This window comes from Anopheles arabiensis, chromosome 3 (genome assembly GCF_016920715.1).
Source record: "Anopheles arabiensis isolate DONGOLA chromosome 3, AaraD3, whole genome shotgun sequence".
Taxonomy (NCBI): Eukaryota; Metazoa; Arthropoda; class Insecta; order Diptera; family Culicidae; genus Anopheles; species Anopheles arabiensis.
Genome location: NC_053518.1, coordinates 17,000,586 through 17,024,621, shown reverse-complemented (window position 1 = coordinate 17,024,621; position 24,036 = coordinate 17,000,586). Strand labels below are relative to the sequence as shown.

At 41.8% G+C, this 24,036-nt stretch overlaps 1 protein-coding gene across 1 annotated transcript in view; it reads left to right on the top strand.

Annotated features, from left to right (window-relative positions):
* The window catches only part of LOC120900382 (inactive dipeptidyl peptidase 10), a 110,872-nt gene that overhangs the window by 21,515 nt on the left and 65,321 nt on the right, over positions 1-24,036 (top strand). Inside the window, exon 2 of the mRNA XM_040307287.1 lies at positions 10,630-11,531. Coding sequence (XP_040163221.1) covers positions 11,502-11,531 — 30 coding nt within the window. The 5' untranslated portion in view covers positions 10,630-11,501. The remainder of the gene's footprint in view (positions 1-10,629; positions 11,532-24,036) is intronic.

Sequence of the window (24,036 nt, the reverse complement as noted above, 5' to 3'; positions counted from 1 at the left end):
TATGAGTGTGAGTTCCTTGTTTTTCTTTAACTGGATTTGTTTCTTTAAACTTGAGGCTTTAAAAAGTGATACCTCAGCTCCGGAGTCAATGACCAATGTTGTGTTTTTCCCGTTAGCTATGTTCAATTTAACCTTTATGAAGTTGTTTGTTTTTATCCCTGTCATCAAAACTACTGTGGGTATTGGTTTTGGTCGTCGTTTAAAAAACGATCCCCTTCCTCTTCTTCTTTCTTGTCGGGTGTGTTGGTTTGAATTTGTGTATGCATAACCCTGCTGTGTGCCGCTTTGAATGCATTTGCGTTTCTGTTTGTCCCGTTGGTCTGGGGGCCATATCGGGGTTTCGCTTGTGTCGAACGATTTGCGTTCGGTGTAAAGTTTGTGGTGCGACTATTCTGTTCATGTGGCGGGTTTTTTCTTTCATAACTTTTCACTGTATCCAGCATGTCGGTGATACTTGAAAACTCTTTTATGTCTAAAATTAGTTGGCTGTCTCTACTGATACCTGCTTCTTTTAGTTTTATTATGACGTTTTGCTGTGTTAGTGTCTTTGCTATGTCGGGTGTCATGTTTTCCTGAATATATGCTGTTTGCAGTTGATCAGCCAATTCGTTGAGGCTATTTGCAAAAGTGTTAAAATTTTCAAATTTACCTTTTCTTCTGTCGCATAATTGTTTGTAAATTTTGGCGACTGAGATGGTATTCGTATACCTTCCTTTGATGGTAACAATTATCTCATCGAAGGATTTAGGCAGTTCTTTAAACAATTCCCTAGGTTCTTTTCCTAGTTGTGTGAGTAGGAGGTTGATTGCTATAAGGGAATTTGATGAACTGATCATACTTTTTACTGTATTGACTGTATCGATGAATTTAGTCAATTCGGATGCTTTACCCTCAAACGGTTGCATGCCCGTGAGTACGGAGAACCCTACGCTATTAAGATCGAAAGCCATTTTAGATTTTTTATGGAGTTGTAGAATGGCTGATATGGTCTGTGCTAAGAGTTTGAACGATAACTTATTGGTTGTCAATAATGTTAAGTTGGTATTTTTGTCTTCTAAGCTATTTGTTGAGCAATCAGATGTCTTGTTATGTGAGTCGTCGTTGGTTTTTGATGTGCTCATAGCAATGATATTATGAATTAGTGCGTTAGAAATTTTACTAAATTCTAATAGTTTGTTAAAGGTGTATTTGAATTTATTTTTTTCTATCTCTTTTTGAATCTCTTTAAATGTTTCCTCGGCTTGTATTCTGAGTTGTGTTTTCGTACAAGTACTTTGATTGGGGTCCTGTATTTTTTTAAAGATATGTTTCAAAATTTCAATTCTATCGCTTATAGTAATCATTCCTGTTTTGAATTGTTTTCATGTAATCTTTTTATAGAACTCATTTCCTAGCTTGAAAACTTTGATTTGATTTGATTTGATTATGTTCGAAAGTTTCAATACCTTAATGGGATATGCTCCGTGCATTTTGTTGCTACTGATGATGATGCTACGCTGAATCTATACCGGTGCTGGGTGTTTAATCGGTATTTGGTGCATACTCGATATTCTACGATGACGTCGTCGATCAGTCGTCGCTCGATGTCTTGTCGGGACACTTGTCTATTCTTGCCTGCCAATCCAGATTGGGCAGTGGGCTCGTCTTGTATTTTCGTCTTCCACGTTGGGAAAGGTTGTTTCATTCAATCGCTGCTTGTGAACCGTAGTTTCGCTATGCACTTTATTGTCCCATATCAATTGCTCCACGAATCGTATAGATTACCAAAATGAGTTACATTATATAGGCAGTTGTATGTTATTGATTGCATCACGTTTTGCTAGAGTTTTCAATATTTTGAAAATGGTTTTAATTACTTTTTGCATGAGTATGATAGCAAGAAGTATCAGCACAATGTTCAGTTTTAATTCATGGGTTTCATGCTGCTCTGAATGAACATTTTGTGTTTGAATAATGGTAAGATCATTATCACCATCAACATTAGCTTTAGGGTTTGATGCGTCGTTACCCATTTTAAGTTTACTCTACTTGGTAAATCGATCGCATAAGCGTTACGTTTTTACACATTGGGGTAGGTTCTCACAACACTGTGATGTTCATCAATTTGACATTCCTTTTGCACTACATTGCACTAAATGTTGTTTTTTTTTCTGCACTGCACTTGCTTCTGGCTGTTCTTTCACCGTTATTATTTATAACATATGGGTCACTTGTGCCAGCAGCGTTGTTGAATGTTTCGTTAAAAAAAATGCACATTTGACACTTTTTTTTCTCACGTCCCGTCGAATGCCGGTTATGGTCACAATACTTTTGGTTTGTCACACGACACTTACGTTTTACGTTACCGTTGTACTTATCACATTTTACTTGTAAATAATTTGCTTATATTTCTGCCTGTCGATTGCAGATTAAGGTCACGGTCGCCATGTAATGTGATCGAACGTACGCGGGGCCGTCGTGCACCGTTTTTGCGGGGAGTCAGTCTTTACTGACATGAGCTGAGGTGGAACAAACTATTCGAGGCGGACTGATTTGATCGTCCAGGCGATCATGGAAACCCGGAAGGAGTTTCCCTTACTGGAAATGTTGGAGTTTAGAAGCCTTACCTTGGGTAGGGGGACATAACTAAACTCTTGAAATAAGTTGGTACACGAAGTTTTTAGGATGCGTAACGTCCTATCTTGGCAGTCCGAACGAATCTGACTTGCCACGGTCGGATTTGGTTTTATTTATACTCAATGGGTTTCGAAATATTGGTTTTGGAATGTGTTTTTGTCCTAATTAAAGGTTATTGATATGAGGTGCAATTTATTCATTCTATCGGAGTGAGGTGTCTGTCAATTTGTGCTTATGCTGCGCTTTTAGTGTTTTTACAAAGGTTCTGGAAAGTTTCAACTGTTCTAGCCAAATAACGAGTGCGTTCGTCGATCATTGCCTACACTGCGCTTTTAGCAATAAGTTGCTATGCGTTCTCTGTTTGTCCACTTTGCTGCAGTAACGCTTGAATTGCTTATGTTGCGCGTTTCGGTTGTTTTCGATAAATGTCTCAATGGTTTTTTCTATGGATGGTATGGTCTAGGTATGTTGCTATGGTGTGGATTGATTTGCTGATGTAATATAATGAATGTGTTGCAATAGTGTGATTTGGCTTTCCGAAGTGTGTTACAATGTGTCTATAGCTGATAGTTTGTATTATAATAAGTTCTGTATAGCAGATATGCTACAGCCCAACCGCACGGTTGCAACACGCAACCGGTGCGCGGGAAGTCATTCCCCCAGTATTGGGTACAAAATTTATGCAACCCGACAAAAGCGAACAGCCAACACAAGGGGGGGGTGCGACCAAATTGACCTTCCGTCTTGCGCCTTCACACAGCGCAGCGCATTGCATGAGCTTTTTCCCGAGCGAAGGGCAGCGAATGGTGTTACTTCGGCTTCCGGCGGCGTCCTTTTATGGGCCTCAATTTCCGGGCTTAAAGAAAGCAGCCCAAACAAGCCGAAAGAACAGCCAGACAGCTGGATCGTGGACCTTCAATGGACAAACGCCGTTAGCGCTCGTAGTAATACAGATTAGATTTGTTTCAATTACAACCGAATTATTCCAATTTGTGGCCGCAAATAAGTAGCGACCGCTCGGCTCGTTACTGCGTTACTGCGTTAGTCTGCCACTGTCCTGCTGCTGGCTGCTTTGTGCGAACGTTTTCTGCAGTAATGAACACCCGGCACGCTGGCCGGCCCGGCGGACCCGCGTACAGATTTTCCCACGGTCAAGTACAGGTCGCTTTTATGGACTTTCCCATCGCGAACGGTGGGTGCCGCATTTGTTCGTGCTTTTGGTGGAGAATTTTCTCTTGCAAGGCGGTGAGTAATAAAACATACTACACCGCCCATCAACTATTCCGCTTCCCGTTGGGCAAAACGGACAAGAATGCCTTCATGGGTCTTGCCGCTGGGTGGGATAGTGGATTACAGGGGTTTTCGGCTGGTGATGTATAGGGCAATGAAATATTGCCTGTTATTGCAAAACAACATTGAAAAAGAGTCAATAATTAAATACATTTAGTAAATCTCAGAATGTAGTATAGCTCTGTCTCATGGCTAAGCGATGCTTTCAAGATCATCATGTCAAAAGCAATCATCGTTTCTCTCATCTTAACATAAGTTTTCATTATTCAAAATTTGAGCGTTTAAAAGAAAACATGTTGAAAATCATACAAAAGAAAAGAAATAACATGCTGATATGCTAGAAGTACGTATATCTCACAAGTCAAAATACATCCCGAACTAATTTGCATTATGCTATCATCATGTTTCTATGCACTCCACTTGTCGATACACCTTATTCGTACCTTTCAACTGGTTGGTATAAACTTGACAAACGAGCTACAGCAATCTACAAACATGCTTCGCCCTTCCCCCTGCAGCCCCTGCCCGATCCTCTTGACCTCGCGCCGGAGGCCAAAACCGTTGAGGGAACCGATGCGATTCTCGCATCATCCGCCTATCGTAGACACACCGCGCAAGGTGAAAATGTACATTTCCCATCGTGAATAATTGACATGCAATTTGCCGCCCCTTTGTAGCCGTGCTCGATTGCACATAAAATGTCCCGTCAGGCAAAACAGTAGCAGTAGCAGCAGCAGCAGCAGCAACAACAACAGCAGCAGTATGTTCCGTATGATGAAGCGCTTCGCATGGCGATATAAACTCACGGTTTTTGGACGGAATCGCTATATCCCACGGGGGTGATGGTATGCTTTGGCCAAGCATATATCTGGGACGACGACCGTTCCGAGTTGCTTTCCGAGAATGGCATGCCGTCTGTAAGATATGCAATCGTTAGCGCTGTGTTCTGTGTTTGGTGAGGTGGAAAAAAGATGCCCTAGTCACGCGAGCAGAAGATTTAGGCAGTTTGGCAGGATGGTTTAGATGCTTGGGTTAGAGAGAGAATGAAAATTTCACTGCATAGTTATGGTTAAATTATGGTAAATTATACAAACTAAATAGTAAACAATGTGCAGTAATGTTAAAGGTACTCATGTTGAGCCATGCAGGAAGTGTTGAATATTATTTGAAAATATTAAATTTAATGTACACACCACCCTACTGTGCTCCTTTGCTAACTGTATCCAAGGAATAATTTGCAAACTTTATTGGGCGTAGGAGTGAACTTCTTCTTCTTATTCTTTTATTTGTCGTAACGTCCTGGCTACGCGGACATGTCGATCTATACAAGGTTTTGAGAATTAATTCATTACCACGCAGCCAGATAGATATAGTTAATGCTTGCTACGGGGGGACGGTCCATTGTAGGCTTGAACCCATGACGGGCATATTATTGAGTCGTTCGAGATGACGACTGTACCACGGGACTGCCCCAACGGAGGGAACTTACAGCTCTATAGAACCATCCACATATCTATCACTTATATAAAGTAATTTTAGGTATGATCGATAATTTGACGAATAAAATAATAGTTTCTAACCACTGATCTTGTACTTTCATTTTTCCGAGGTGTACATATTATAGCATCTTCTTCTAAATCCTGAATCGTATTGCTAACGTTTAGAAAGGGAGAAAATGCACATACATCACTCCAAAAACTGAACATGTCTGATCATTAATTAAATTAGAATGAGAACATGTTACTAAAATAGATGAAATACTGAAACAATAAGTGATTACAGATAATAATCTGTTTACAAATGTTATAAGCCTTAGGTCAAAACCCCAATGCAATAACGTCGTTTCGCCTATTTATTTTGGGTATTTCATCACGCAGCCATCACCATCAACATCACCAGCAATGATGATATTGTTTTCATCTACTAAAATCATAAATCTGTTCATTCTAGATTGGTATGGAATAAAAACTACCAATAAAGCCGAACATTATTCACACCCGGTGCGGCATCCGTATTGGCATCCTTTTTCCTGCTGCCTTAAAGCTGAGTTTTCCATCCGCTGGCAAATAATAAATCCGACCAGAAAGAACGCAACACAACACGCGACCTATACCGACGGCATTATTGCCCATTAGTGTGCATCGTCTGAATGCCCGCCGTTTTCCGCTTCCCAGGACTGAATGGGGCGCTGAAGCGAGACCACATAATAGCCGTCTTGTGCAACGAACTGACAGCACATTGACTGGCCCAGCAGCGTGGAAGGGGTCGTCGGGAAATCGGCGTCGAACGCCGCCCTGCTGATCCCACACCACCATCGTTGCCATTGCTTCAAGTGACACTCGCTGTCACTATCATTCAAAGACGGAGGCGGCCTCCACACACATACACATACACTTTGACACTGATTTTTATTGAACTTACCACTTCTAAGCAATCCTAGCGATCGGTGACGTGTCGAAGGGAGGAAATGGAGACCATCCAGAGTTAGAGAGTTAGAAGTTTGTGGTGTCGTGGTGGAAAGCGCGTGGGGGATCATGTTTGAAGGCAGAGCTTACTTAGAACGTAATATATTCACCAACTTTATGAAGTTTTGTTGCCTTTCAGGACACAATTCGCAATACTGGCCGTTTTTTCTGGAGTACGAGATCCGTATCCCTATGAACCCGGGCACATACACACATACACACACAAATCAGCGATTTATTCACTTTTTCTGATCCTTCTTCCTCCGCTACGCTTGTAGGAGGGCGTGTAAGAAGGCAAAACTTTATTATTGCCAATCCAAATGTCTGCCGGAAATGGTGACCGAAGGAATCGTGTTTGGCCTGGGTCTAGTAATGCGCGTAGTTTTCCCCCTTTGGAGCACTTCTCGTTCCTTCTCCACGTAGCTTAAAGCCTTCCCTTCGTTGCCAAAAACGCAATCGACGTGGGTTATTTCTTGGGTATGGCCATGGACGTTCCGTCCCATGCTTCGGCTGTCGGCTAACACGCCTTATCTACGAAGGAAGCAACGATCCAGTGTGTAGTGTGGTTTATTGACACCGTTGTTCCTGCCTTTTTTCACACACGCTGCCACAACCGAAACGTAGACAACAGAACACACCGAAAGGGATTACACGAGCTTTTTTTTCGGCAAAACTTTCCTCGATCAAATGTGTCCTCTGCAGCTGCTTCCTGGGACGCACTGCCGCCGCGTCCTTGCGTGTTCCAGTTGCCTGTCGGAAATGTATTCGATTTTATTGTGACTTCTATTTAGATATTATACAGCCCATGCCATAGCACCGCTTGCGCCTTTCCTACTCCGTTACACACCCACACACACACTGCTTTGGTTCTTTATGATGGAAAATGGCATTTGTATTGCCGTTTGCCTTGTGCCACCGTGGCCTTGCGGGTCGGGAATCGAGCGTGCCAGTACGATTGTAGAGTACCGTTCAAGGTTGTACGGTGTTTGGAACGGCTCGCCCTCTATTACGGAGCGAATGTAAATAAATGGTGTGTTGCTTGTCTGTGTGGGTGTAGTATTCCTTCCAGTAAAGAAGATTTTATTTCTTCTATTTCCTAGTTTTCGATAATCACGCACCACAATCACTGCAAAGAATAGACCAATCGGAGTGTAATATTTTTCTACCGAGCTTAAAATAGAACTTGATGCTCTTGATGACATGAACACAATTGTCTTTTCTGTGTGTTGAATCTTTTTATGTTTCAACATGCATGATTTCATCATTAAGATATTGATGACCTTATCATTATGGCATAGTTGGTTGTGTGTTTAAATAAAAGAAATGCTAACATATCTAGAATTTCTATTGGAATCCAGAAGAGCTAGTGCTAACAGTGAGTTTAAAAATTATAAAAAATATTAAAAATTATTCTATTCTCTATTTTTTGGACAGATTTTGAAGTGGTATTTCACCTATTGCACATTTGAACTAGCCTTTAATTTATTTAGATTCACATTATTAATTTGAACTAACCTTCGATATCAAAAACTTGTTGAGATTTTACTATTTTCCATTGAAAAATTCATCCTATTAAACAGTTCTAAATACTCTTGGGCCCTTTTAACCTGCACAAACTATTTCAATATTCCAAAATTCCGGAACGCCATCAACAAATACGGTGACGCTTAGTGTTTCCGGAAAACATTTGCCACCATATGCTCATCTGCCAGCACTGCCTGGTTTCTTCGGCACTGCAACCGAGCCGGCTTCCGTTGTTTTAGCATTTAAAATTGGTTTGCTCATGATTAATTGAATGTGGTTCCCGGTACTGTCCGAAACGGGTCCAGTTTGGGCAAAAGTTTTGTGCTGGCCCTGAGCGCTCGACCGTACACCAACAACAGCAGCAGACAAACGGGAGAGCTCAGTAGTGTGCGGAGTGGTTATAATGGATTTTCGACCGCCCCAGCCCCGTTTCCAACGGGACGACGACGACAAATGCGTGCAATTTGTTTTGTGCATCATGCAACAGGGCTGCCGCCGCACGGGGAGAATAATTCATTGCAGCTCGCCCATGTACGGAGCATCATGAATGCGGAGCGCGCAGCGTGCGCGGGTGAACGGAAACGAAGCTAAATTGGTTTTAAATTCAATATTGCTCCAAATCGCTTTTCCCCAAAGCGGTGGCGGGAAACGGGTCCGGGTAGGAGTGCGAGCGAATGGAGCGACTCAGAGGCTCGTTGTGGATTGTTGTCGTCAATTTTGCCATCCCGTGAACGACACGTTCGACATGGCCATTTCATAGCGGACTAATTAAATGCACGCGATCAAAACTCTTGTTTTCGATTACGGCTAAGCGGCCTAATAAGTGCTCGTGTGCGTTTTCTGTCGACAGTTGGTACACTCGTCAAGCGGCATTGATTTGCTTTGATGTACAATCTGTTGTTTGATTAGCAGAGTTTTGGAACAAACTGGGAGAAACTTGCACAGAGGCACTGTTAATTGGTAAATTTAATATTTCAATTCGAGTATATTTACTCAAAATGAGCTTGGATTCCCCAGAATCTGTGTTAGAAATGTTATTTTAAGGGCATTTGTTCCACGTAATTTAATTTAATTCAAATCTTGTTTATGTTTATGACCACTAGAAGTCTTCATAAAGTGCTTCTCATCAATTTAATAATTAATGAAACTTAAACATGACATTGAAATTATTGAGTTTAAATATGAACAGTAAAAAGAATATCTTTTAATAAATCAACATTGACCACTTCCTAATACCAACATTGTATTTTTATTTCTTTCTCAGAGTGCCAGAAACGGACCACTTCTACCAGGTTCATAAAACCCCAAATCATGAAAACAACAAGTACACCGAAAACTATATCAACAATGTCACCTTCCCCAGTGCAGTGAGCTGATTCTATGAAACGAATAAATGGCACGAAATAAAATCGTCCAGAAAATGAACTCATCGCTCACGACGGTGTAGAAAAAGAAACTCAACAACGAACGGAGCAAAAATCAACGATACAATGTGCAAACACAGACCAGCACAGTGCAACCGGACATAAATGAACTCATAAACAACGGACATCAGCAAAGTAAAGAACAGCAACCGTTACTGCTCCTGCTAGCAGGGAAGAAGAAATTATTCCTGCCAAGAAAAAAAAGCATGTCCGCATCCGCTGACCGGGAGAAAAACAACCGGTCGAGTGCAACCGTGCAGTACTGCAATTGAATTGCATTCGGAAGTGAGACCTTTGGTCACCGTGGCCGCCGAACACTCGCACCAGCAGGTCACCTAATCGCATCGCCGAGGCGGATGATTGTGCGGCAGGACATTTTGTCCGGCAAAGAAATATGTTCTTTGCTTCCTTCGTTCTTTGTGCTCTTAATTCCGTGTTGAAAAGGACGAACAGCGGAAGAATAGCACTGAATGGGTTTAAGATTTGTTTACTCCTGGAGCAAAGAGAGAAAGCACCACGATTGTGGTAGCCCAATCAATGCTCAATACGTCCAATCAGAGGTTAAATTGGTTGTTAAGAAAATAGTGCCTCGTCGTTTTACCTGTTTTGTACCCGATCTGATTCATTTTTTTGTGGTTCTTTTTAATAGAAATTGAGATAATTTTCGTACAGTTTGGTGAATTAATTATCCCGCCATTGAGCTTCTAAAACGACTAAAAATCGTGTGACAGCTCATTCTTTTCCTTTCTTATTTTATGCTCTTTTTACCAATCATTAATCTTTGTTCTTCTATGCAAAGAACTCAAACATTCTGATTAACTTACAGGGTTTCCCACGATTTATTGGTTGGTTCCCACGATTTATTGGTGCGTTCCCACGATTTTTTGGTCATTTCCCATAATTTTTTGGTAGCAACCCACGATTTATTGGTCGGTTCCCAAATATTATTGGTCGGTTCCCAAATATTATTGGTCGTTTCCCAAATATTATTGGTCGGTATTATATTATATTATATTTGGGAACCGACCAATAATATTTGGGAAACGACCAATAATATTTGGGAACCGACCAATAATATTTGGGAACCGACCAATAAATCGTGGGTTGCTACCAAAAAATTATGGGAAATGACCAAAAAATCGTGGGAACGCACCAATAAATCGTGGGAACCAACCAATAAATCGTGGGAAACCCTGTATACCAAAAGCAAGTGGCAAGTCTTGCTTGCCTCGATAGCTTAAGAAAAACACCAACAAAACCACACACAAAAAATAAAGTAAGCTCCAAACTTCCTCCCTTTTTCTTAACAGCAACGATCCTGCCACCGTCACCACCACTAACGGGTGGCTGTGGTTGAGCAGCTTCCCGTGATAAAGACATCGCCAAAAATGCGAAAGATCACCGTCACAGCCAACACCACCGCCGCTGCCGAGCGCAAAGCGGTGAAAAGTTGGGCGTAAATCGCGCGGAAAAATAAAGTGATGAAAAGCGGTCCCCTTTTCGCCCAAGGTGCTGTGCTGCGCGGTCCCGTGTCCTGTGCGAGTTTGGCCGAGCGAGTGAGTGAGTAAACCGCCACCAGCACCAGCAAATGAGTACATATTTATAGGGCAAAAGCAGTGCAAAAATCGTCACGCCCTGATGGATAATTATAATTGAAATCTCTTCGCCCACTCCCGCCAGTCCTTGGCCCGGTAACGATAAGGCTTGCGTGGCGCGTTTTTGTGTTTGTGTGGTGATTCGTGAAAGGGAAAAGTTTCCTCTTTTGTGAACGCGCGCGCGTGTGTGAGTGGTGTGGTTCTGTGTATCTACCCGGTGTTATTGCCACAGTAAGTGAGTGTGAGTCCGCCCGGTTGCATTGTGTGTGCAGGCCCTCTCCCCCCTGTACAGCGCCCGGAAGCGTTCCTGACGAGACGCTGTTCGCCTTTTGGCACGCTTCCAGCCGTGAAGCACCGCGAATTGCGAATTGCCATAAATTAAAAGCATCCCTAATCTCTCTCCGGCTCTACTGGCGAACTCCGCCCGCCCGACGTTTGCGCTGAGCTGTTGCGCTTCGGGACAAACCGTCGAACAGTGCGTGCGTGAGTGTCACTAGCCCCTAAGGGGGAAGCAGAAAGCAGGGACCACAGCACCACACCGTCTCGGGTGGAAACGAAACGCATCGGAACCGTAGCGCCGCACCACCATGACGGAAGCGGACAACTACGACGACGAGGTAGGTGCAATTTGCTTTGAAATAATTAACCGAAGCAGAACAGCGCGGCTTCGAGTATCGAGCACGGGGATCGGATGTTGTGCTCGAAAGAAATTTGCTCTAAATTACCCGAGCGATAATCGCACACAGCAAAGGGATTAGAATGCGAAACACTTCCGCTTTTCGCGGTCTTAAGGCTTACCGGGACCGGGAAAGAGTAGCGAACGATGCTCGTTGTTGTTTGACGCTCAAGACGGTCACAACTAATTGGCTATATCCTGGAAGGGTTTCGGAACCGCGTGATTGATGGTGTTTATTTTGCAGCGGGGATTTGGGTGCGGTATTTGAGCATTAATTTTGTGTGATGCCAAGCAAGCAGGCAAGCAAGCAATAAAATGGTGGGCATTTTTTCCATTTATTTCTGCTTGATCGCTTAAAACTTTGAAACCGTACTACACAAAAGAACAATAGCAACCAAATCCGATTAGAAATGGTTACTTATCTGTTTCTTCCTTTGATTTCGGATGGATGAAGGTGGTATATTACGTTATAGGACGCACTCTATCACTCTCTGATAGCATTGGATTACCGATAAAATGAAGTGCACTACAAAAATACTTTATTTCACTTCCTTTATGGGATTCTATTCATTTAGCCTTTACCTGGTCTACCGACTTACTCGGCTTGGGATTAGTATACCTATGAACGGTTTAACATTGATGTAGAGTTCTCAAAGAATAAGACATAACAAAAAAGATATATTGAATAAAATTGTATGGCCCTTTCCTACTGAGTTGAGTCTTTACATCCACTTGCATCATTCAACTCACTCAATCTCTATGACCCAATGCGCATTCAATTCTAGAAGTACTTATACGGTCTCGTTTTCCAGTGAATTGTCGTTGATCTGCAGGCAATGAAAACGTACTAAACACGACGGTGAAAGACGGTCAAATAAATCAAATTAATAGGCCGGACACATTTCAATCAAACCGAGTGGTTCCTAGAAACCACTATGACCTTTATAAGTTTACATCCAAGAAGATGTTTACACGACCAGAAGTTCCAATACGACAGGAAGTTCTAATAAGATGTTTACACGACTACACATGATGCAACATATTTATTAAACAAATAGCAAGGTCCATAACGCACACTTTTCATCCTCCTTGGGAATTATTGCAGAGGTAGAATCACAAATATGTCTTACGAGATTATCAGTTTTATTAATTTTTTAGTTAAAGTAAGACAGTTTTAAGGTATAAGTTGACAAGTAATTCAATCTCAACTATTTGCCCGATCAGCTCACCGCAATCTCAAATATCGTTTAAGTACTGAAATTATTGGGTCATCTTTTAAGAAAAACACAAGTCTCTCAAAAACACACAAAAGGACACAATAACTTCTTCTCTCTGGCAAACAAACAAAAAAACACATTAAACACAGGATCAGCTTTCAATTTTGCAAGAGCTTGCAAGCTCTCAAGCAATAGCTGCCACCCAAAATTCCACCAGATAAGCAAGCTCCAGGTGGCAATGTGTATTGTTACGTTTCCACCTTTGCGAGATTTTTCCCGCAAGAAAAAAAAACACGAATATCTCACCCAAAAACCACTCAAAATAGTACGAAATGATCCGCAAAATTAAACAAATGTACATTCCAACATTGTTCGCCCAAATCGTAACGCAAATAAAACGCGACCCATACACACATTGGGCTGTGTTGTGTTCTTCCATTTCCCATTTTACTGAGCTTTCTTTTCGCCTTTATTGTTGCAAAAAAAAAGGCCTGCGGTTACAGCCTGCAACTGTAAAACATTTTTCATTTCAACTTTAGCCTCCATTTCCTCGAAAACCCCGGTGCGTGAGCGGACAGAAAATCGTTGGGCCCATGTGCGTGCGTGTGTGTGTGTGTGTGTGTGTGTGTGTGTGGGTATCTTGTGATACACCCCGCGGGCCATTAATTTTACCAAGAACAAACTCCGCCTCTATACAAACATACACGAGCCAAACGCAAACCCCGCAAAAGCAACATAATTGCTCGGTACCGACGAGCTAGCTTCACTGGCACTCCTGCTCGCCGCACTATTCCCCTTCCCCCCATTCCACTGTGCCCAGTAAATCCAACGATAACGATAAGCAACAGCGCGCCAAGGGAAGAACGGCCTCGTGACTCAACAATTCCGGTGAATTTGAGTTTCCGGTCGCCGGGTTTTCTTTTACGGTGCTACACGTTTCCCCTTCCCGTGGCCACATAAAACGCATTCAGTACGTTTCACTTATAGAGCAGGAAACAAGAGGAGAGAGGAGGTCAAAACGACGCCCGGGGGTTACTGGAATGGAGCTCCCCTGATGAACAGGAACCGAGCGGCTTTTGTGGTGCTTTCCAGCGCTTATCGTAGCCATTGCTTTTTATTTGGGAGGCAGCACCGTTTCGCGCCAGTCATCGACACCGGATGGGTCCGAAGTGTCGTGGCATTTGTCGGTCGGCAGTTCTGTTAAAAATAAAATCATAATTTTTGTACCACAGCATGGTTTGTACCGGAGCTTGACGGTACGACTCAATCAATTATGTTGCCTTTCTTTTGATGAAGGTAATTTACGATAGTTTGTTTTGCCCTCCAAACCGGTTAACATGAAATGGTTAAACGTTTTCTACACTTTCTTGAAGAAGTAGTAGCTCTTCTCAATTCCTAAAGAAAATATTTAAAATAATGGTTTTTAATTGTCAGGTGTCGTGTGCTAACAATAAACGTATTTCTTGCCTTAGAATTCTATGCTTATCGCTTTAAAATGTGCTCGAAAAACTTGTCATTAGTGACAACACAAATTAGATTAATCAACATCTACAAAATTATATGAATTAATCCTCATCAACTTCCAAAACAACTCTGCAGAAATGCCAAAATTAGATTATCGTCTTATTTCATTTGCGAACTTTACATTCTTGCGTTGCCACTGTACCGGATGCTTAAGTTCACGAGAAATTGGATGATAAAAATACTCCATAAATAAAAAAGCCTGCCCATCTGTACCTACCTACATGCGTGCAATGCAAGACAGCAACAAATCCCTGGCCGTGACATGCTGCCAGTCAAATGTCAATTCCAACTGCCACAAAGCCGTACCATCCTTCACCTTTTGCCCTTCAATTATATGGCACCTGGAAAGGTAGATGGTTGCACTGACAATGCATAGGCGTTTGAGATTGACACAAAACGTGGATGATCATGACAATGATGGATGGAAGAGGAGCGCGGTTTATCATGTGCATTATTGTATTGCATAACCTCGATGATTTTTATTTTGCAATGATGTTTTATGTGTGGTTGCCAACTAGATTAGTATAACAAATTGATAGTAAATCTCTTACATGAACATGGGAGATTTCTTGCACATCTGTGAAAAGGGGTCATCCTTTAACTACGTAATGCAAAAGTCGACACCAAAGCTTTTGTACAATACAATAAAGTTTGTAGAAAATTTGATTTTAATAGTGGAGCCCTTTTCGTTTTAAGTTCGTTGGCTGAAATTTCAGCTCCGTCAGCTGTTTGAATTGTATAGCAGTTTTCGAGCAGCTCTCTAAGTGAGTATAATATACAGGTGGGCTTATCCCAAGGTGTATGTATTTAGAAGACTGATTTTTATCGCTTCTGGTTCTGAATGAAAATTTTAAGTGTGTTTTGTGAATTCGTCAAGCCTTCAGAAAACTTGTTTGAACAAAAGTTTTCACCCATCCTGTCAAAAAATTATAATCAAATTTGGTTATAAAAAAAGCTATGAGACCACCTGGACTACATACACTTTGATTCTGGATTCCATCACCAGATCTCTTTAATGCACCTTGGGATAAATGTAAACACCACCTTGTTTTGCCATTTTTCGAGCAGGTACTCGAATTGAATTCTAGCTTTGAGGCTATAATAATCTAGACTGAAAATTGCCGGCCAGTTTTGTGTGTGGTTTTGTATGGAGTGTTTACATGATTCCAGCCTTCAACTGCCATACTCTATACAAAAATCTGACTAGAATCGTGAAGGGTCCCAGTATTAGAAATTTAAAAACGATTAAAATGAAACGATTTCATTAAGACCAACATGTTGTCATCTTTTTCAATTTAAAAAAAAAATCAAGGTCAATTAATGTCTGAAGCTATCGTGTACACAACATAAGCACGCAACATTTCTGTGCTAAAAGCTATAACGCTTCAATACTCACCATTGAATACTATCGGCATACAATTGAATGTAATCATTTAATCCTCATTTAATCCTTCGTGCACTCTTTGATTACATTGCTAAATGTTTGAGTTTAAAACTTCATTAAGGACAACTTCACGTTCCATTGATTTGCCTCACTATCGCTGCAGTCAATTTATTGAAGGATGAAATGATTTATTCTATTGAACTCATTTAAAACATTGCACTTGCACATCAAAATGTAAGATGAACGATAAACTCACAGCAGTAAACTACAGTTAATTTAAAATGAAATGCAATTGACAATCGTAAACACCAACACAAGTAACGCTTCAATGTGGGCCGCACAAACTCTCGTAGGGTTAAAAATTAAACTCCAGTGAAAGTTTACATTCCAGCAGCAAACTATTGGCAAAACAAAATTGCCAGCGCCAAAGTAGCGCTAAAGAACTTGGCTACCCGCAAACACCACTTGAAAACTGTCCACGTTGGACATCTTCAACTGTTGGCCCATGTTGACATACCTTCGCAATGCAACTGAGAAAGTGGACAGTTCGAAATTGAAAAGAAAATAAACTTCATCTCCAGCAGAAACGTGCAAACAAACAGCTCAGCAAGGAACTGTGTTGGTGGGTGTGTGTTTGTGTACGGGTCCCATTGGCCTGTATTTTATAAGGAAGTTTCACTGAGCCGCACGATTCACTATCTCTGAGCTGAGCCAAGGCTCAAACTTTGTTGCAAGTTTGTCCCATCGCTGAGCCCAGTTTCAAGAGCAACGGGATAGCAACAAACAACGAATGCAAAAAAAAACCGTTTTCCACCAACCTCTCTCGCAATAAAGCGGAAAACTTTGCGGCTGAGTATGCGAACGGCAAGGAAAAAAAACGAGCAAACGAGCTGGAATCTTTTCAAGGAAAAAAGTTTGAGTTTCGTACCGAGGGGAAAGGGAGTTTTCACGTTGCACTATTGCAATCATAAATTCTGAAAGTAAAAAACAAAAAAACTTTACGACAAAACTCAAAACAAGTGCGATGGGAAAACAAAATCACATACCGATGCTACTGAACGATGGTAAAACAATGTGCTCGCATTACGTTATAATGGGTACATCATCGCGCTGCAGGTTGCAGGTGGGTGAAAGCGATGAGTTGGAGTTGGCGTGCGTACACTCCGGACAACTAAATATGCTGCTGTCGGCATGGTAATGCAGGTATCTCTCCGTCATTTCCTCAGCCGCTGATGGAGCAAAGCTCAACTTTCATTCCATTTTAAAGTAGAGAATGCCTCGCTTTTTGCTCCCGTTGTGGGATAAACGGTTTATTCTTTCTCTCTCTCTCTCTCTCTCTCGTGTAAGTACAATAAAAAGCAAACCGGTACGACCAGTTCAGTAAAACTTACCAAAGGGGGTAGCAAAATTAACTTCTGTTTTCTGAGTTGTGCAAAATGAAGCAACTTGATTTTTCCTACCGATTGACTGCAATCTACTTCACAATAAGGAAGCTTGCTCTTGTCGACGATGTTGGCACAACATCACATCGCATCACAAGAAAGAAAAAAGAAAAACAAAATCGTTGCCACGCTACACTAAACGAGCGATGCGGACGCGTAATGATGATTATGGTGCTGATAGTTTCCTTAATCAAAACCAACCCAGAGCCCACCCCGATCGTGACGGTTTCGGATTGATGAACTTTTCTCTCCTCCATCTTTTCCTGCAATGCTTTCTTTCCTTCCTTCCTGTAGTGTCAAAAATTTTGCAGCCACTTTATGATGGCTCGGCTCGATTGTGTAACTATTTCTTTAGTGCGGAACGATGTGCGGCACTCTTCAACCTTCATCCGACCCCATTCATGAATATTTCAATAATGATAATCGTGCACAGCCATCACGCGCACTTCCGCTCCCTGCATTCTGTGCTGTGCTTTGAAAATGTGTATGCTATTTAAATTTCATTTTTCATTTCACTGCTTCTTCCTTGCTGGGTGATGATGATTTTCCTCATATTGTGTGTGTGCTATCGGTCCTGAAAGCCGCCGTCCAGGAAGGCGGACCTAGAACGCCCAGATTAGAGCACCAGCATCGGGCTAGATGATGTGCTAGCCCGGGCACATTCTCCCACCCAGCTGCAGTGGCTTTAATCCAATCTGCTTTAAAGCGTTTGTCACAACGCACCAGCATGACGGCGGACAGAATATAAGGAAGATTTCCACTCTCCGGATCGGGTATAAAATATAAGGGTGAATTTATTTTGATAAAATCCCACCGAACAGAACGAGCCGAGCAACCACGGGCCATGGGGTACAGTGGACGACTAAACTGAAAGCCACAGGCATTACGATTATCATAAAATACCAGCCACTGCCGCTGGGTGGATATGAATGGGAAAATATGCTTGTCCCTGTATGAATCGTTCGTGGGGTTTCCCAGGCTTTTTCAATAGACAACTGGGGTTGCATTAAAAATTCAGCGAAAAAAAACAAAAACAAAAATCCACCCAACATCCAGAGTAAATCAGATGCAGCCAAAGGCATTCATTGCATACAAACGCTGCCTAGCTGTCTAGCTATGGCATGGAAGCAGTTGTAATGCTGCTAGCCTTCGGCATAAATGCACGCCCACAACGAGCGTTCTCCCCTTATCTGTCTGTCTGTTTCTTTTCTATCATTTATTTGAGTGTGGTTAAGCGGTAGGTAAAACTCTGTATTTAAAAGATAATTTCTACCCAAACTTACCCTTAACCGCACTGAAATGGTTTATTTTACAATTAAAAAGAAGCATTTTCTTAAAATTATGCTAAAATGTGCACCACACGAAAGCGCTACCAGGCGCCTCCATTGTTGCCGGGAAGCAATTCAGCTCAACAAAAGCTCAACTTCTTTTGCTTTGTCAAACCTCGGGCAGGGAGACCATTCCACCCTGCTCATTGGTTAAAATAGTGTAATGAAGTCGTTGCTATTGTTTTCCGAGTAAATGTAGTGGCGATACGGCATAATAAACGGTAAATATTTAACCGCCGGGCGCTATGGCTTCGTCGGTGCGCTTTCCCTTCGAGGTGCAAAGGATTAAGGTTTGGTCTTTCTTTAGCCAGCAGTGATGTTGTCTATTGTTTAGAGATTTATGCTGAATTGATGCTTATTGTGTGGCTTTTTTAATGGAACGTTCTATTACATTTCATTTCCAAATAAAAGCAGCGTACAATGTGTAATATATAATGCTCTTTAACTTCCCGATCTCAGTGCTGTTTCGAATGTTTAAACTCTCTATTTACCTGCCTTATACGAACGAAAACTGTTTCGATTTCCGATTCCGATAAAACATCGTTCGTACCATTCCATCCGTTTCCTTTCTGGGAATTGGAACCCTCGTAACCAAACTGTTCCTTCCATTCCACCTACCCTTCTGCTCGCTTGACTTTCTCTTTCCTTAACAATCGATCGTCCTTAAATCATGACATTCCTTTCCACCCATCCCCGGAAGTGTCAAAACATGTTACCTGCTTGCCCCCGTACTGCTGCAGTTCAATGCTTTTCCCCTGTCCCGATCGATCGATTTATCAACCACTGCAGCAGCAGCACCAGCTTTCACCTTGCGGCCAAACCCGAAATAACCTGTCCATCCGCCGACAGGACAGCTGCTCTTTTGCTCCTTCCAGAAAGTGGGCAACGAAAGCAATGTCTATATCTTGCAGACTATGTATGGGCATGTAGGAAAAGGTGGAAGCCAAAAAACCATAACCCTCTGCTTCCATGCAGTATGCGGTAGGTGTCAATATTGTGCTATGACCGTCCTGTAACTTCTGCTTCGGTGGTGTTTGGTTTTACTTGTGCTTTGCCATCGCTTTTTAAATTGGACAGCTTTTTATTGTTTTTTACTTTATCGCATCGCTATAGCCATCGAGAACGAGTGAACGGGAGAGTGAAAAACTAAAAAAACTCTAAACCACAACCACCAGTAGTTAGGGCACTTTCAGCATCAGCCATATCGGTGACAGTACCATGCACAGTTTGATGTTACAGTTAACTCCATTTTTGGTTTGTGTATTGCTGATACTAATTTCATGTGGTAGTAGTTTCACATTTTCCACCACATTCCAATGGATGTAAATTATACTTTCCCATCTGCTGATAAATTGAGTTCAATATGTGGGAAAAAGATAAAGAAACTTATTTATCGCTTCATTGAATGTGACGCTAATAGGAGTCTGCGAGATGAAATATCACACATACGCTGTACCATATCAGGTGATTATGAGCTTTAATTTCCAGTTGACGGTTGCAGAGAAAATATTGCCATAGGAATTAACCCATTAACGCGGTATCATGCAAGAGATCGTGTTTAATTGAACCGTGCAATAAGCCATTCGCAAAGGGATTACGATATCAAAAAGTGGAAGTGGAAGTAAATTAAAAGTCACTGATCCATGAGATGGTTGAAATCATTACGTCAGCTATATACTACACTTGCGCACGTTTCGTTTTGAATCCATTCTAGCAGATTTTAAAACGGAACTTCCACTGCACACAAATATTCTGATGAAAAGTAAACCAAAGAATGTTTGGTCAATATTGACGCGCTGCCGCGATATGATCAAATAAATCACCACCAGCTGATTGAAAGGACAGACATTATAGTTACTGGTGACGTGACTGGGCACGTACTACGGGCTTAAAACTAGCCCTCAAATTCAATCTTCCTGACAGTGATCAATTGTTGTTTAGTTTCATCCCTCCGTGGCATTCCGTCCGCATTCCCATTCCCGTGCAAAGTCATGTCGTGCCTAATCAGGCCCCGGATGGGCAGCTCTTGTCCCGTTACCGAACAACCCACGGGCCAGGAAATGTTTCCCTGCCCCTCGAGTGGCTGCTCGTCAGCCAATCTTGTCGATTGGAAAACAATACGCCAGCGCCCAGCCGTATTGAAGGCGGCACGAGACAGGTCAGACAGGTACACTTGCGGGGGCCGACCACGCAAAAGTTCAAATTTAGATCTAATCAATCATGTTCCAGTCAGTTACTGTTCGGTTGAGACAAGTGCACACACACACACACACACACACACACCCAAAACCCAACGAGTAAAACAACGGAGCAAAGCCCAGTCTCACCTGACACGGCTAGGTCCAGCGCCATACCTTTGAGCTGACAATTTCTATCATCCTTTTCGTTTGTTTTTTTGGTGTGTGTGTGTGTTGCATTACGTTCGCCCTTGTTCAGTAATGTCCTTGACATACCCCTGGGGGAGGCTGGAGAAATTTGTTTCGCCTACAATAAGCTACCTGCTTCGGGGCCCGGCCTATGGTTTTAACCGATGCTGCTGAAGGGTCGTATCCGTGCCCGACCGATGGGCGGAGTTTACCATTCTTCGTTTGCGGAAAAAAGGTTAGTTAGCACACTTGATGAAAACTCATCAATCTTTGCTAACGACGGGTTTTGCTGCCACTGTGGGGCAGTGAAGCAATCACATTTTCGAGCCGGCTTTTGAAAAGGTGAGAAACATTTTCACTCGATTATGGCAAACAATGCAACCGAAAAGGGCATACGCTTGGCATAAACGTTTTAATTGCATGGCATTGTGGTTCACGGGGCAGAGAGCTAAAAAGCACTTAATTTACCGTCACTTTGACAGTATTGTTTATGAAGAATTTAGAAGAATGTTATTTTTTATACTGCTGGTTGGTCATTTTTAAAGCTTTTTAAATTGTATGACTTGAAACAGTTCGATCACATTTTTAGCCATCATAAATGGTGGTAACGAATAATAAGTTAAACTTCCTTCAAAATAAGTATAAATAAGGTACTAACCAATTAAAACAAAAAAAAAACAAAACGGATCCAAATGCTCCACCAACTGTGGATGAGGCAAAACCTAATTAATTGTGCCCAAGGATTAATTGTGCTATTGAAATAAATTGTACAGATAACAAATGAAATAATTAAAAATTAATCAGGTGGAAAATGGATTTATACCAGAAAAAAAGGATATAAAAGGCACTGGCAATTTAGAGAGCGGAGAATTTTGTGAAATTATTCTATAAGCTGCAAGAGCTTCTGAGCAGTTTAGCCTCATGACACTGAAAAAAGGTCCATTTTCATCAAACCACTTACACCAGACACAACTTGTAAATGCTAGTTGATGCTGGGTCAGCTTAAAAACAGACGTAAAATACCATTTTTTAAATATCACACGGCTGAAGTGCATTGATCGTGACTGACATTCAACAAGAGCTTCATATTTATTCTGTTTGATGTTATTGTTTTACTTAAAACCGCTTTAGACACAAGCAGTGGAATACATTTGATCTAAATTACTTTTTACAATATAAACCGTCCCCAGTACTCATCTTCCCGAAGGTAATGGAATTCCCAACCTTAATCATAGTAAACCCGAACATTATCCACGACGAGTGGCCCATTCAAACTCATCATAACCAGAGACCATAATTAACGGTCCAAAGTTTAAGTCGAAACCACCAACCATCAATTATGTGAACCACTGCACCGAACAGCATAGTATCCGGTAATCGAATTAGCTGAAATGCAATGTAATTTCTTACCCTTTTGACCCCTCCCACCTGGTGCATGATGTAATACAGCCCAAGACGAATCCCGCGCGTGACGTGAGCACTTCAGCGCCATGGCAAACATTTCTCGACCGTGTTGATCAATAAATTCTAATGAGATGCTAGCACCTTCCAAAATGGGGTGGCCAAGGCAAACGGTTACCATGCACAGTATCGGCCATCGAACCGCCAATTCGACCACAAAGGTCAATTACCGATCGATTCGATGAGATTAGATTGCTCTTTCGGCACCCGCACACTCAGTGCGTTTGTTTACTCAATTTCGAAACATACGTCGTAAATTTAAAACCCATTCCCCGCATTCGGCAACCATTTTCAGTCCAATTTCGATTGAGATAATCGCGGTTTCTGGGAGGAGATGCAGTGAGGACAGCGAGGAAAATTATTTACATGCTGCGTATTTTCCTGCCACTGATCCCGTGTGGCGCGTACCTGATCGCTCTCGAGTGCGCCAGCCGTAACCATGCCAATCAATTTGCCCTTTCCAGACGTGATTGGTTTAAGCATCCAATTAGTGTTTGGGGATTTTTCACGCTGTTTCATTGCGTTGATACGATGTGGTGAAATTGTTTTGGGGGTTAACTGTTTCATTTTGTCGAATTTCACTCAATTGAAGCTCACAGCAACATTGCGTGTGAAATTAATAGCCAACGTAATCGGTAAGCTTAGAAAATTCTATACAGGGGATAAATTTTTGTTTTATTCTTTCTTCCAAAAACTACATTTTTTCTCTTTATTTCTTTCCTATTGAGTCAAATATCAACACAACTTTAAGAAACGGTCTCAATCGCCAGAAATTTCATTCCAATACATTGAAAAATCGCTCAATAAGCACAGATGTTCTTAGATTGAAAAGTTGGGTTCGAACTGTTTTCACACCCAACGGACCCTTCCCAGAAAGATTACAAAGCAAATATTTATGTTCTACTTGACCAGAAGGGTTTGCCTTTCTCGCAACGGGATGAATACCTTTCTTGGGGGGTTAATATCAATAAAATGCGAAAGGAATGCGAATTTATCGCTGGGAAAGAACAAAAAAGAACACGATACAAAAGCAGTTCAAGTTATGCAGTTAGAAAGATAAAAGCATTTTAGCTTCATGTTGGTTTGTGTATGAAAATCAACCTTCTTTCTTTGAGAAACTGTTGTTTAGTTTTAGCAAAATCGAGTGTTTTAAATTAATTAAAGTTAAACTTAAAGCCAACTGTTATAAGTTTCTCATTAGAACGAATGTTATCGTTCCCTCAATTGAACCTATAACGGCAAGAGATAAAGCGGTGCGACAGCTATAACATAAACCACATCAATTTACCCTTGCACGCCTTTCACGTCACTGTCTGTATCACTGCCCGGTGTCGATTAATATTTCTCAACTCATTTCAAACTGTTCCAAAACATTAAGCAACGTTCAATCGCCATCGAGCGGTGGGGCTGAGAAAAATTGCACACTTTGCTAGCCGTTCTGCTTGTTCTTGGCTACCTCCGTGCTGCAAAGAAAGCCCGCTCTGCACCATCCAACAATACCGTAGCCTCCACCGGAGACGATGGAGCGAGAAGCTGAGAAAATTAATTACGAATCAATTTATCATTACGTTCAATCGCACTTTTTCCTACCATCTTTGGACACACACTGTCAGTGGGAGAGAAGTAAATGCCAGAGGTGTGTTTGTGTGTTTGTGTATGTTCAACGACGAGACGAAGCTGAGAGAGTAAAAACTTTTACACGAGCACGATTTAATGAGACGGCA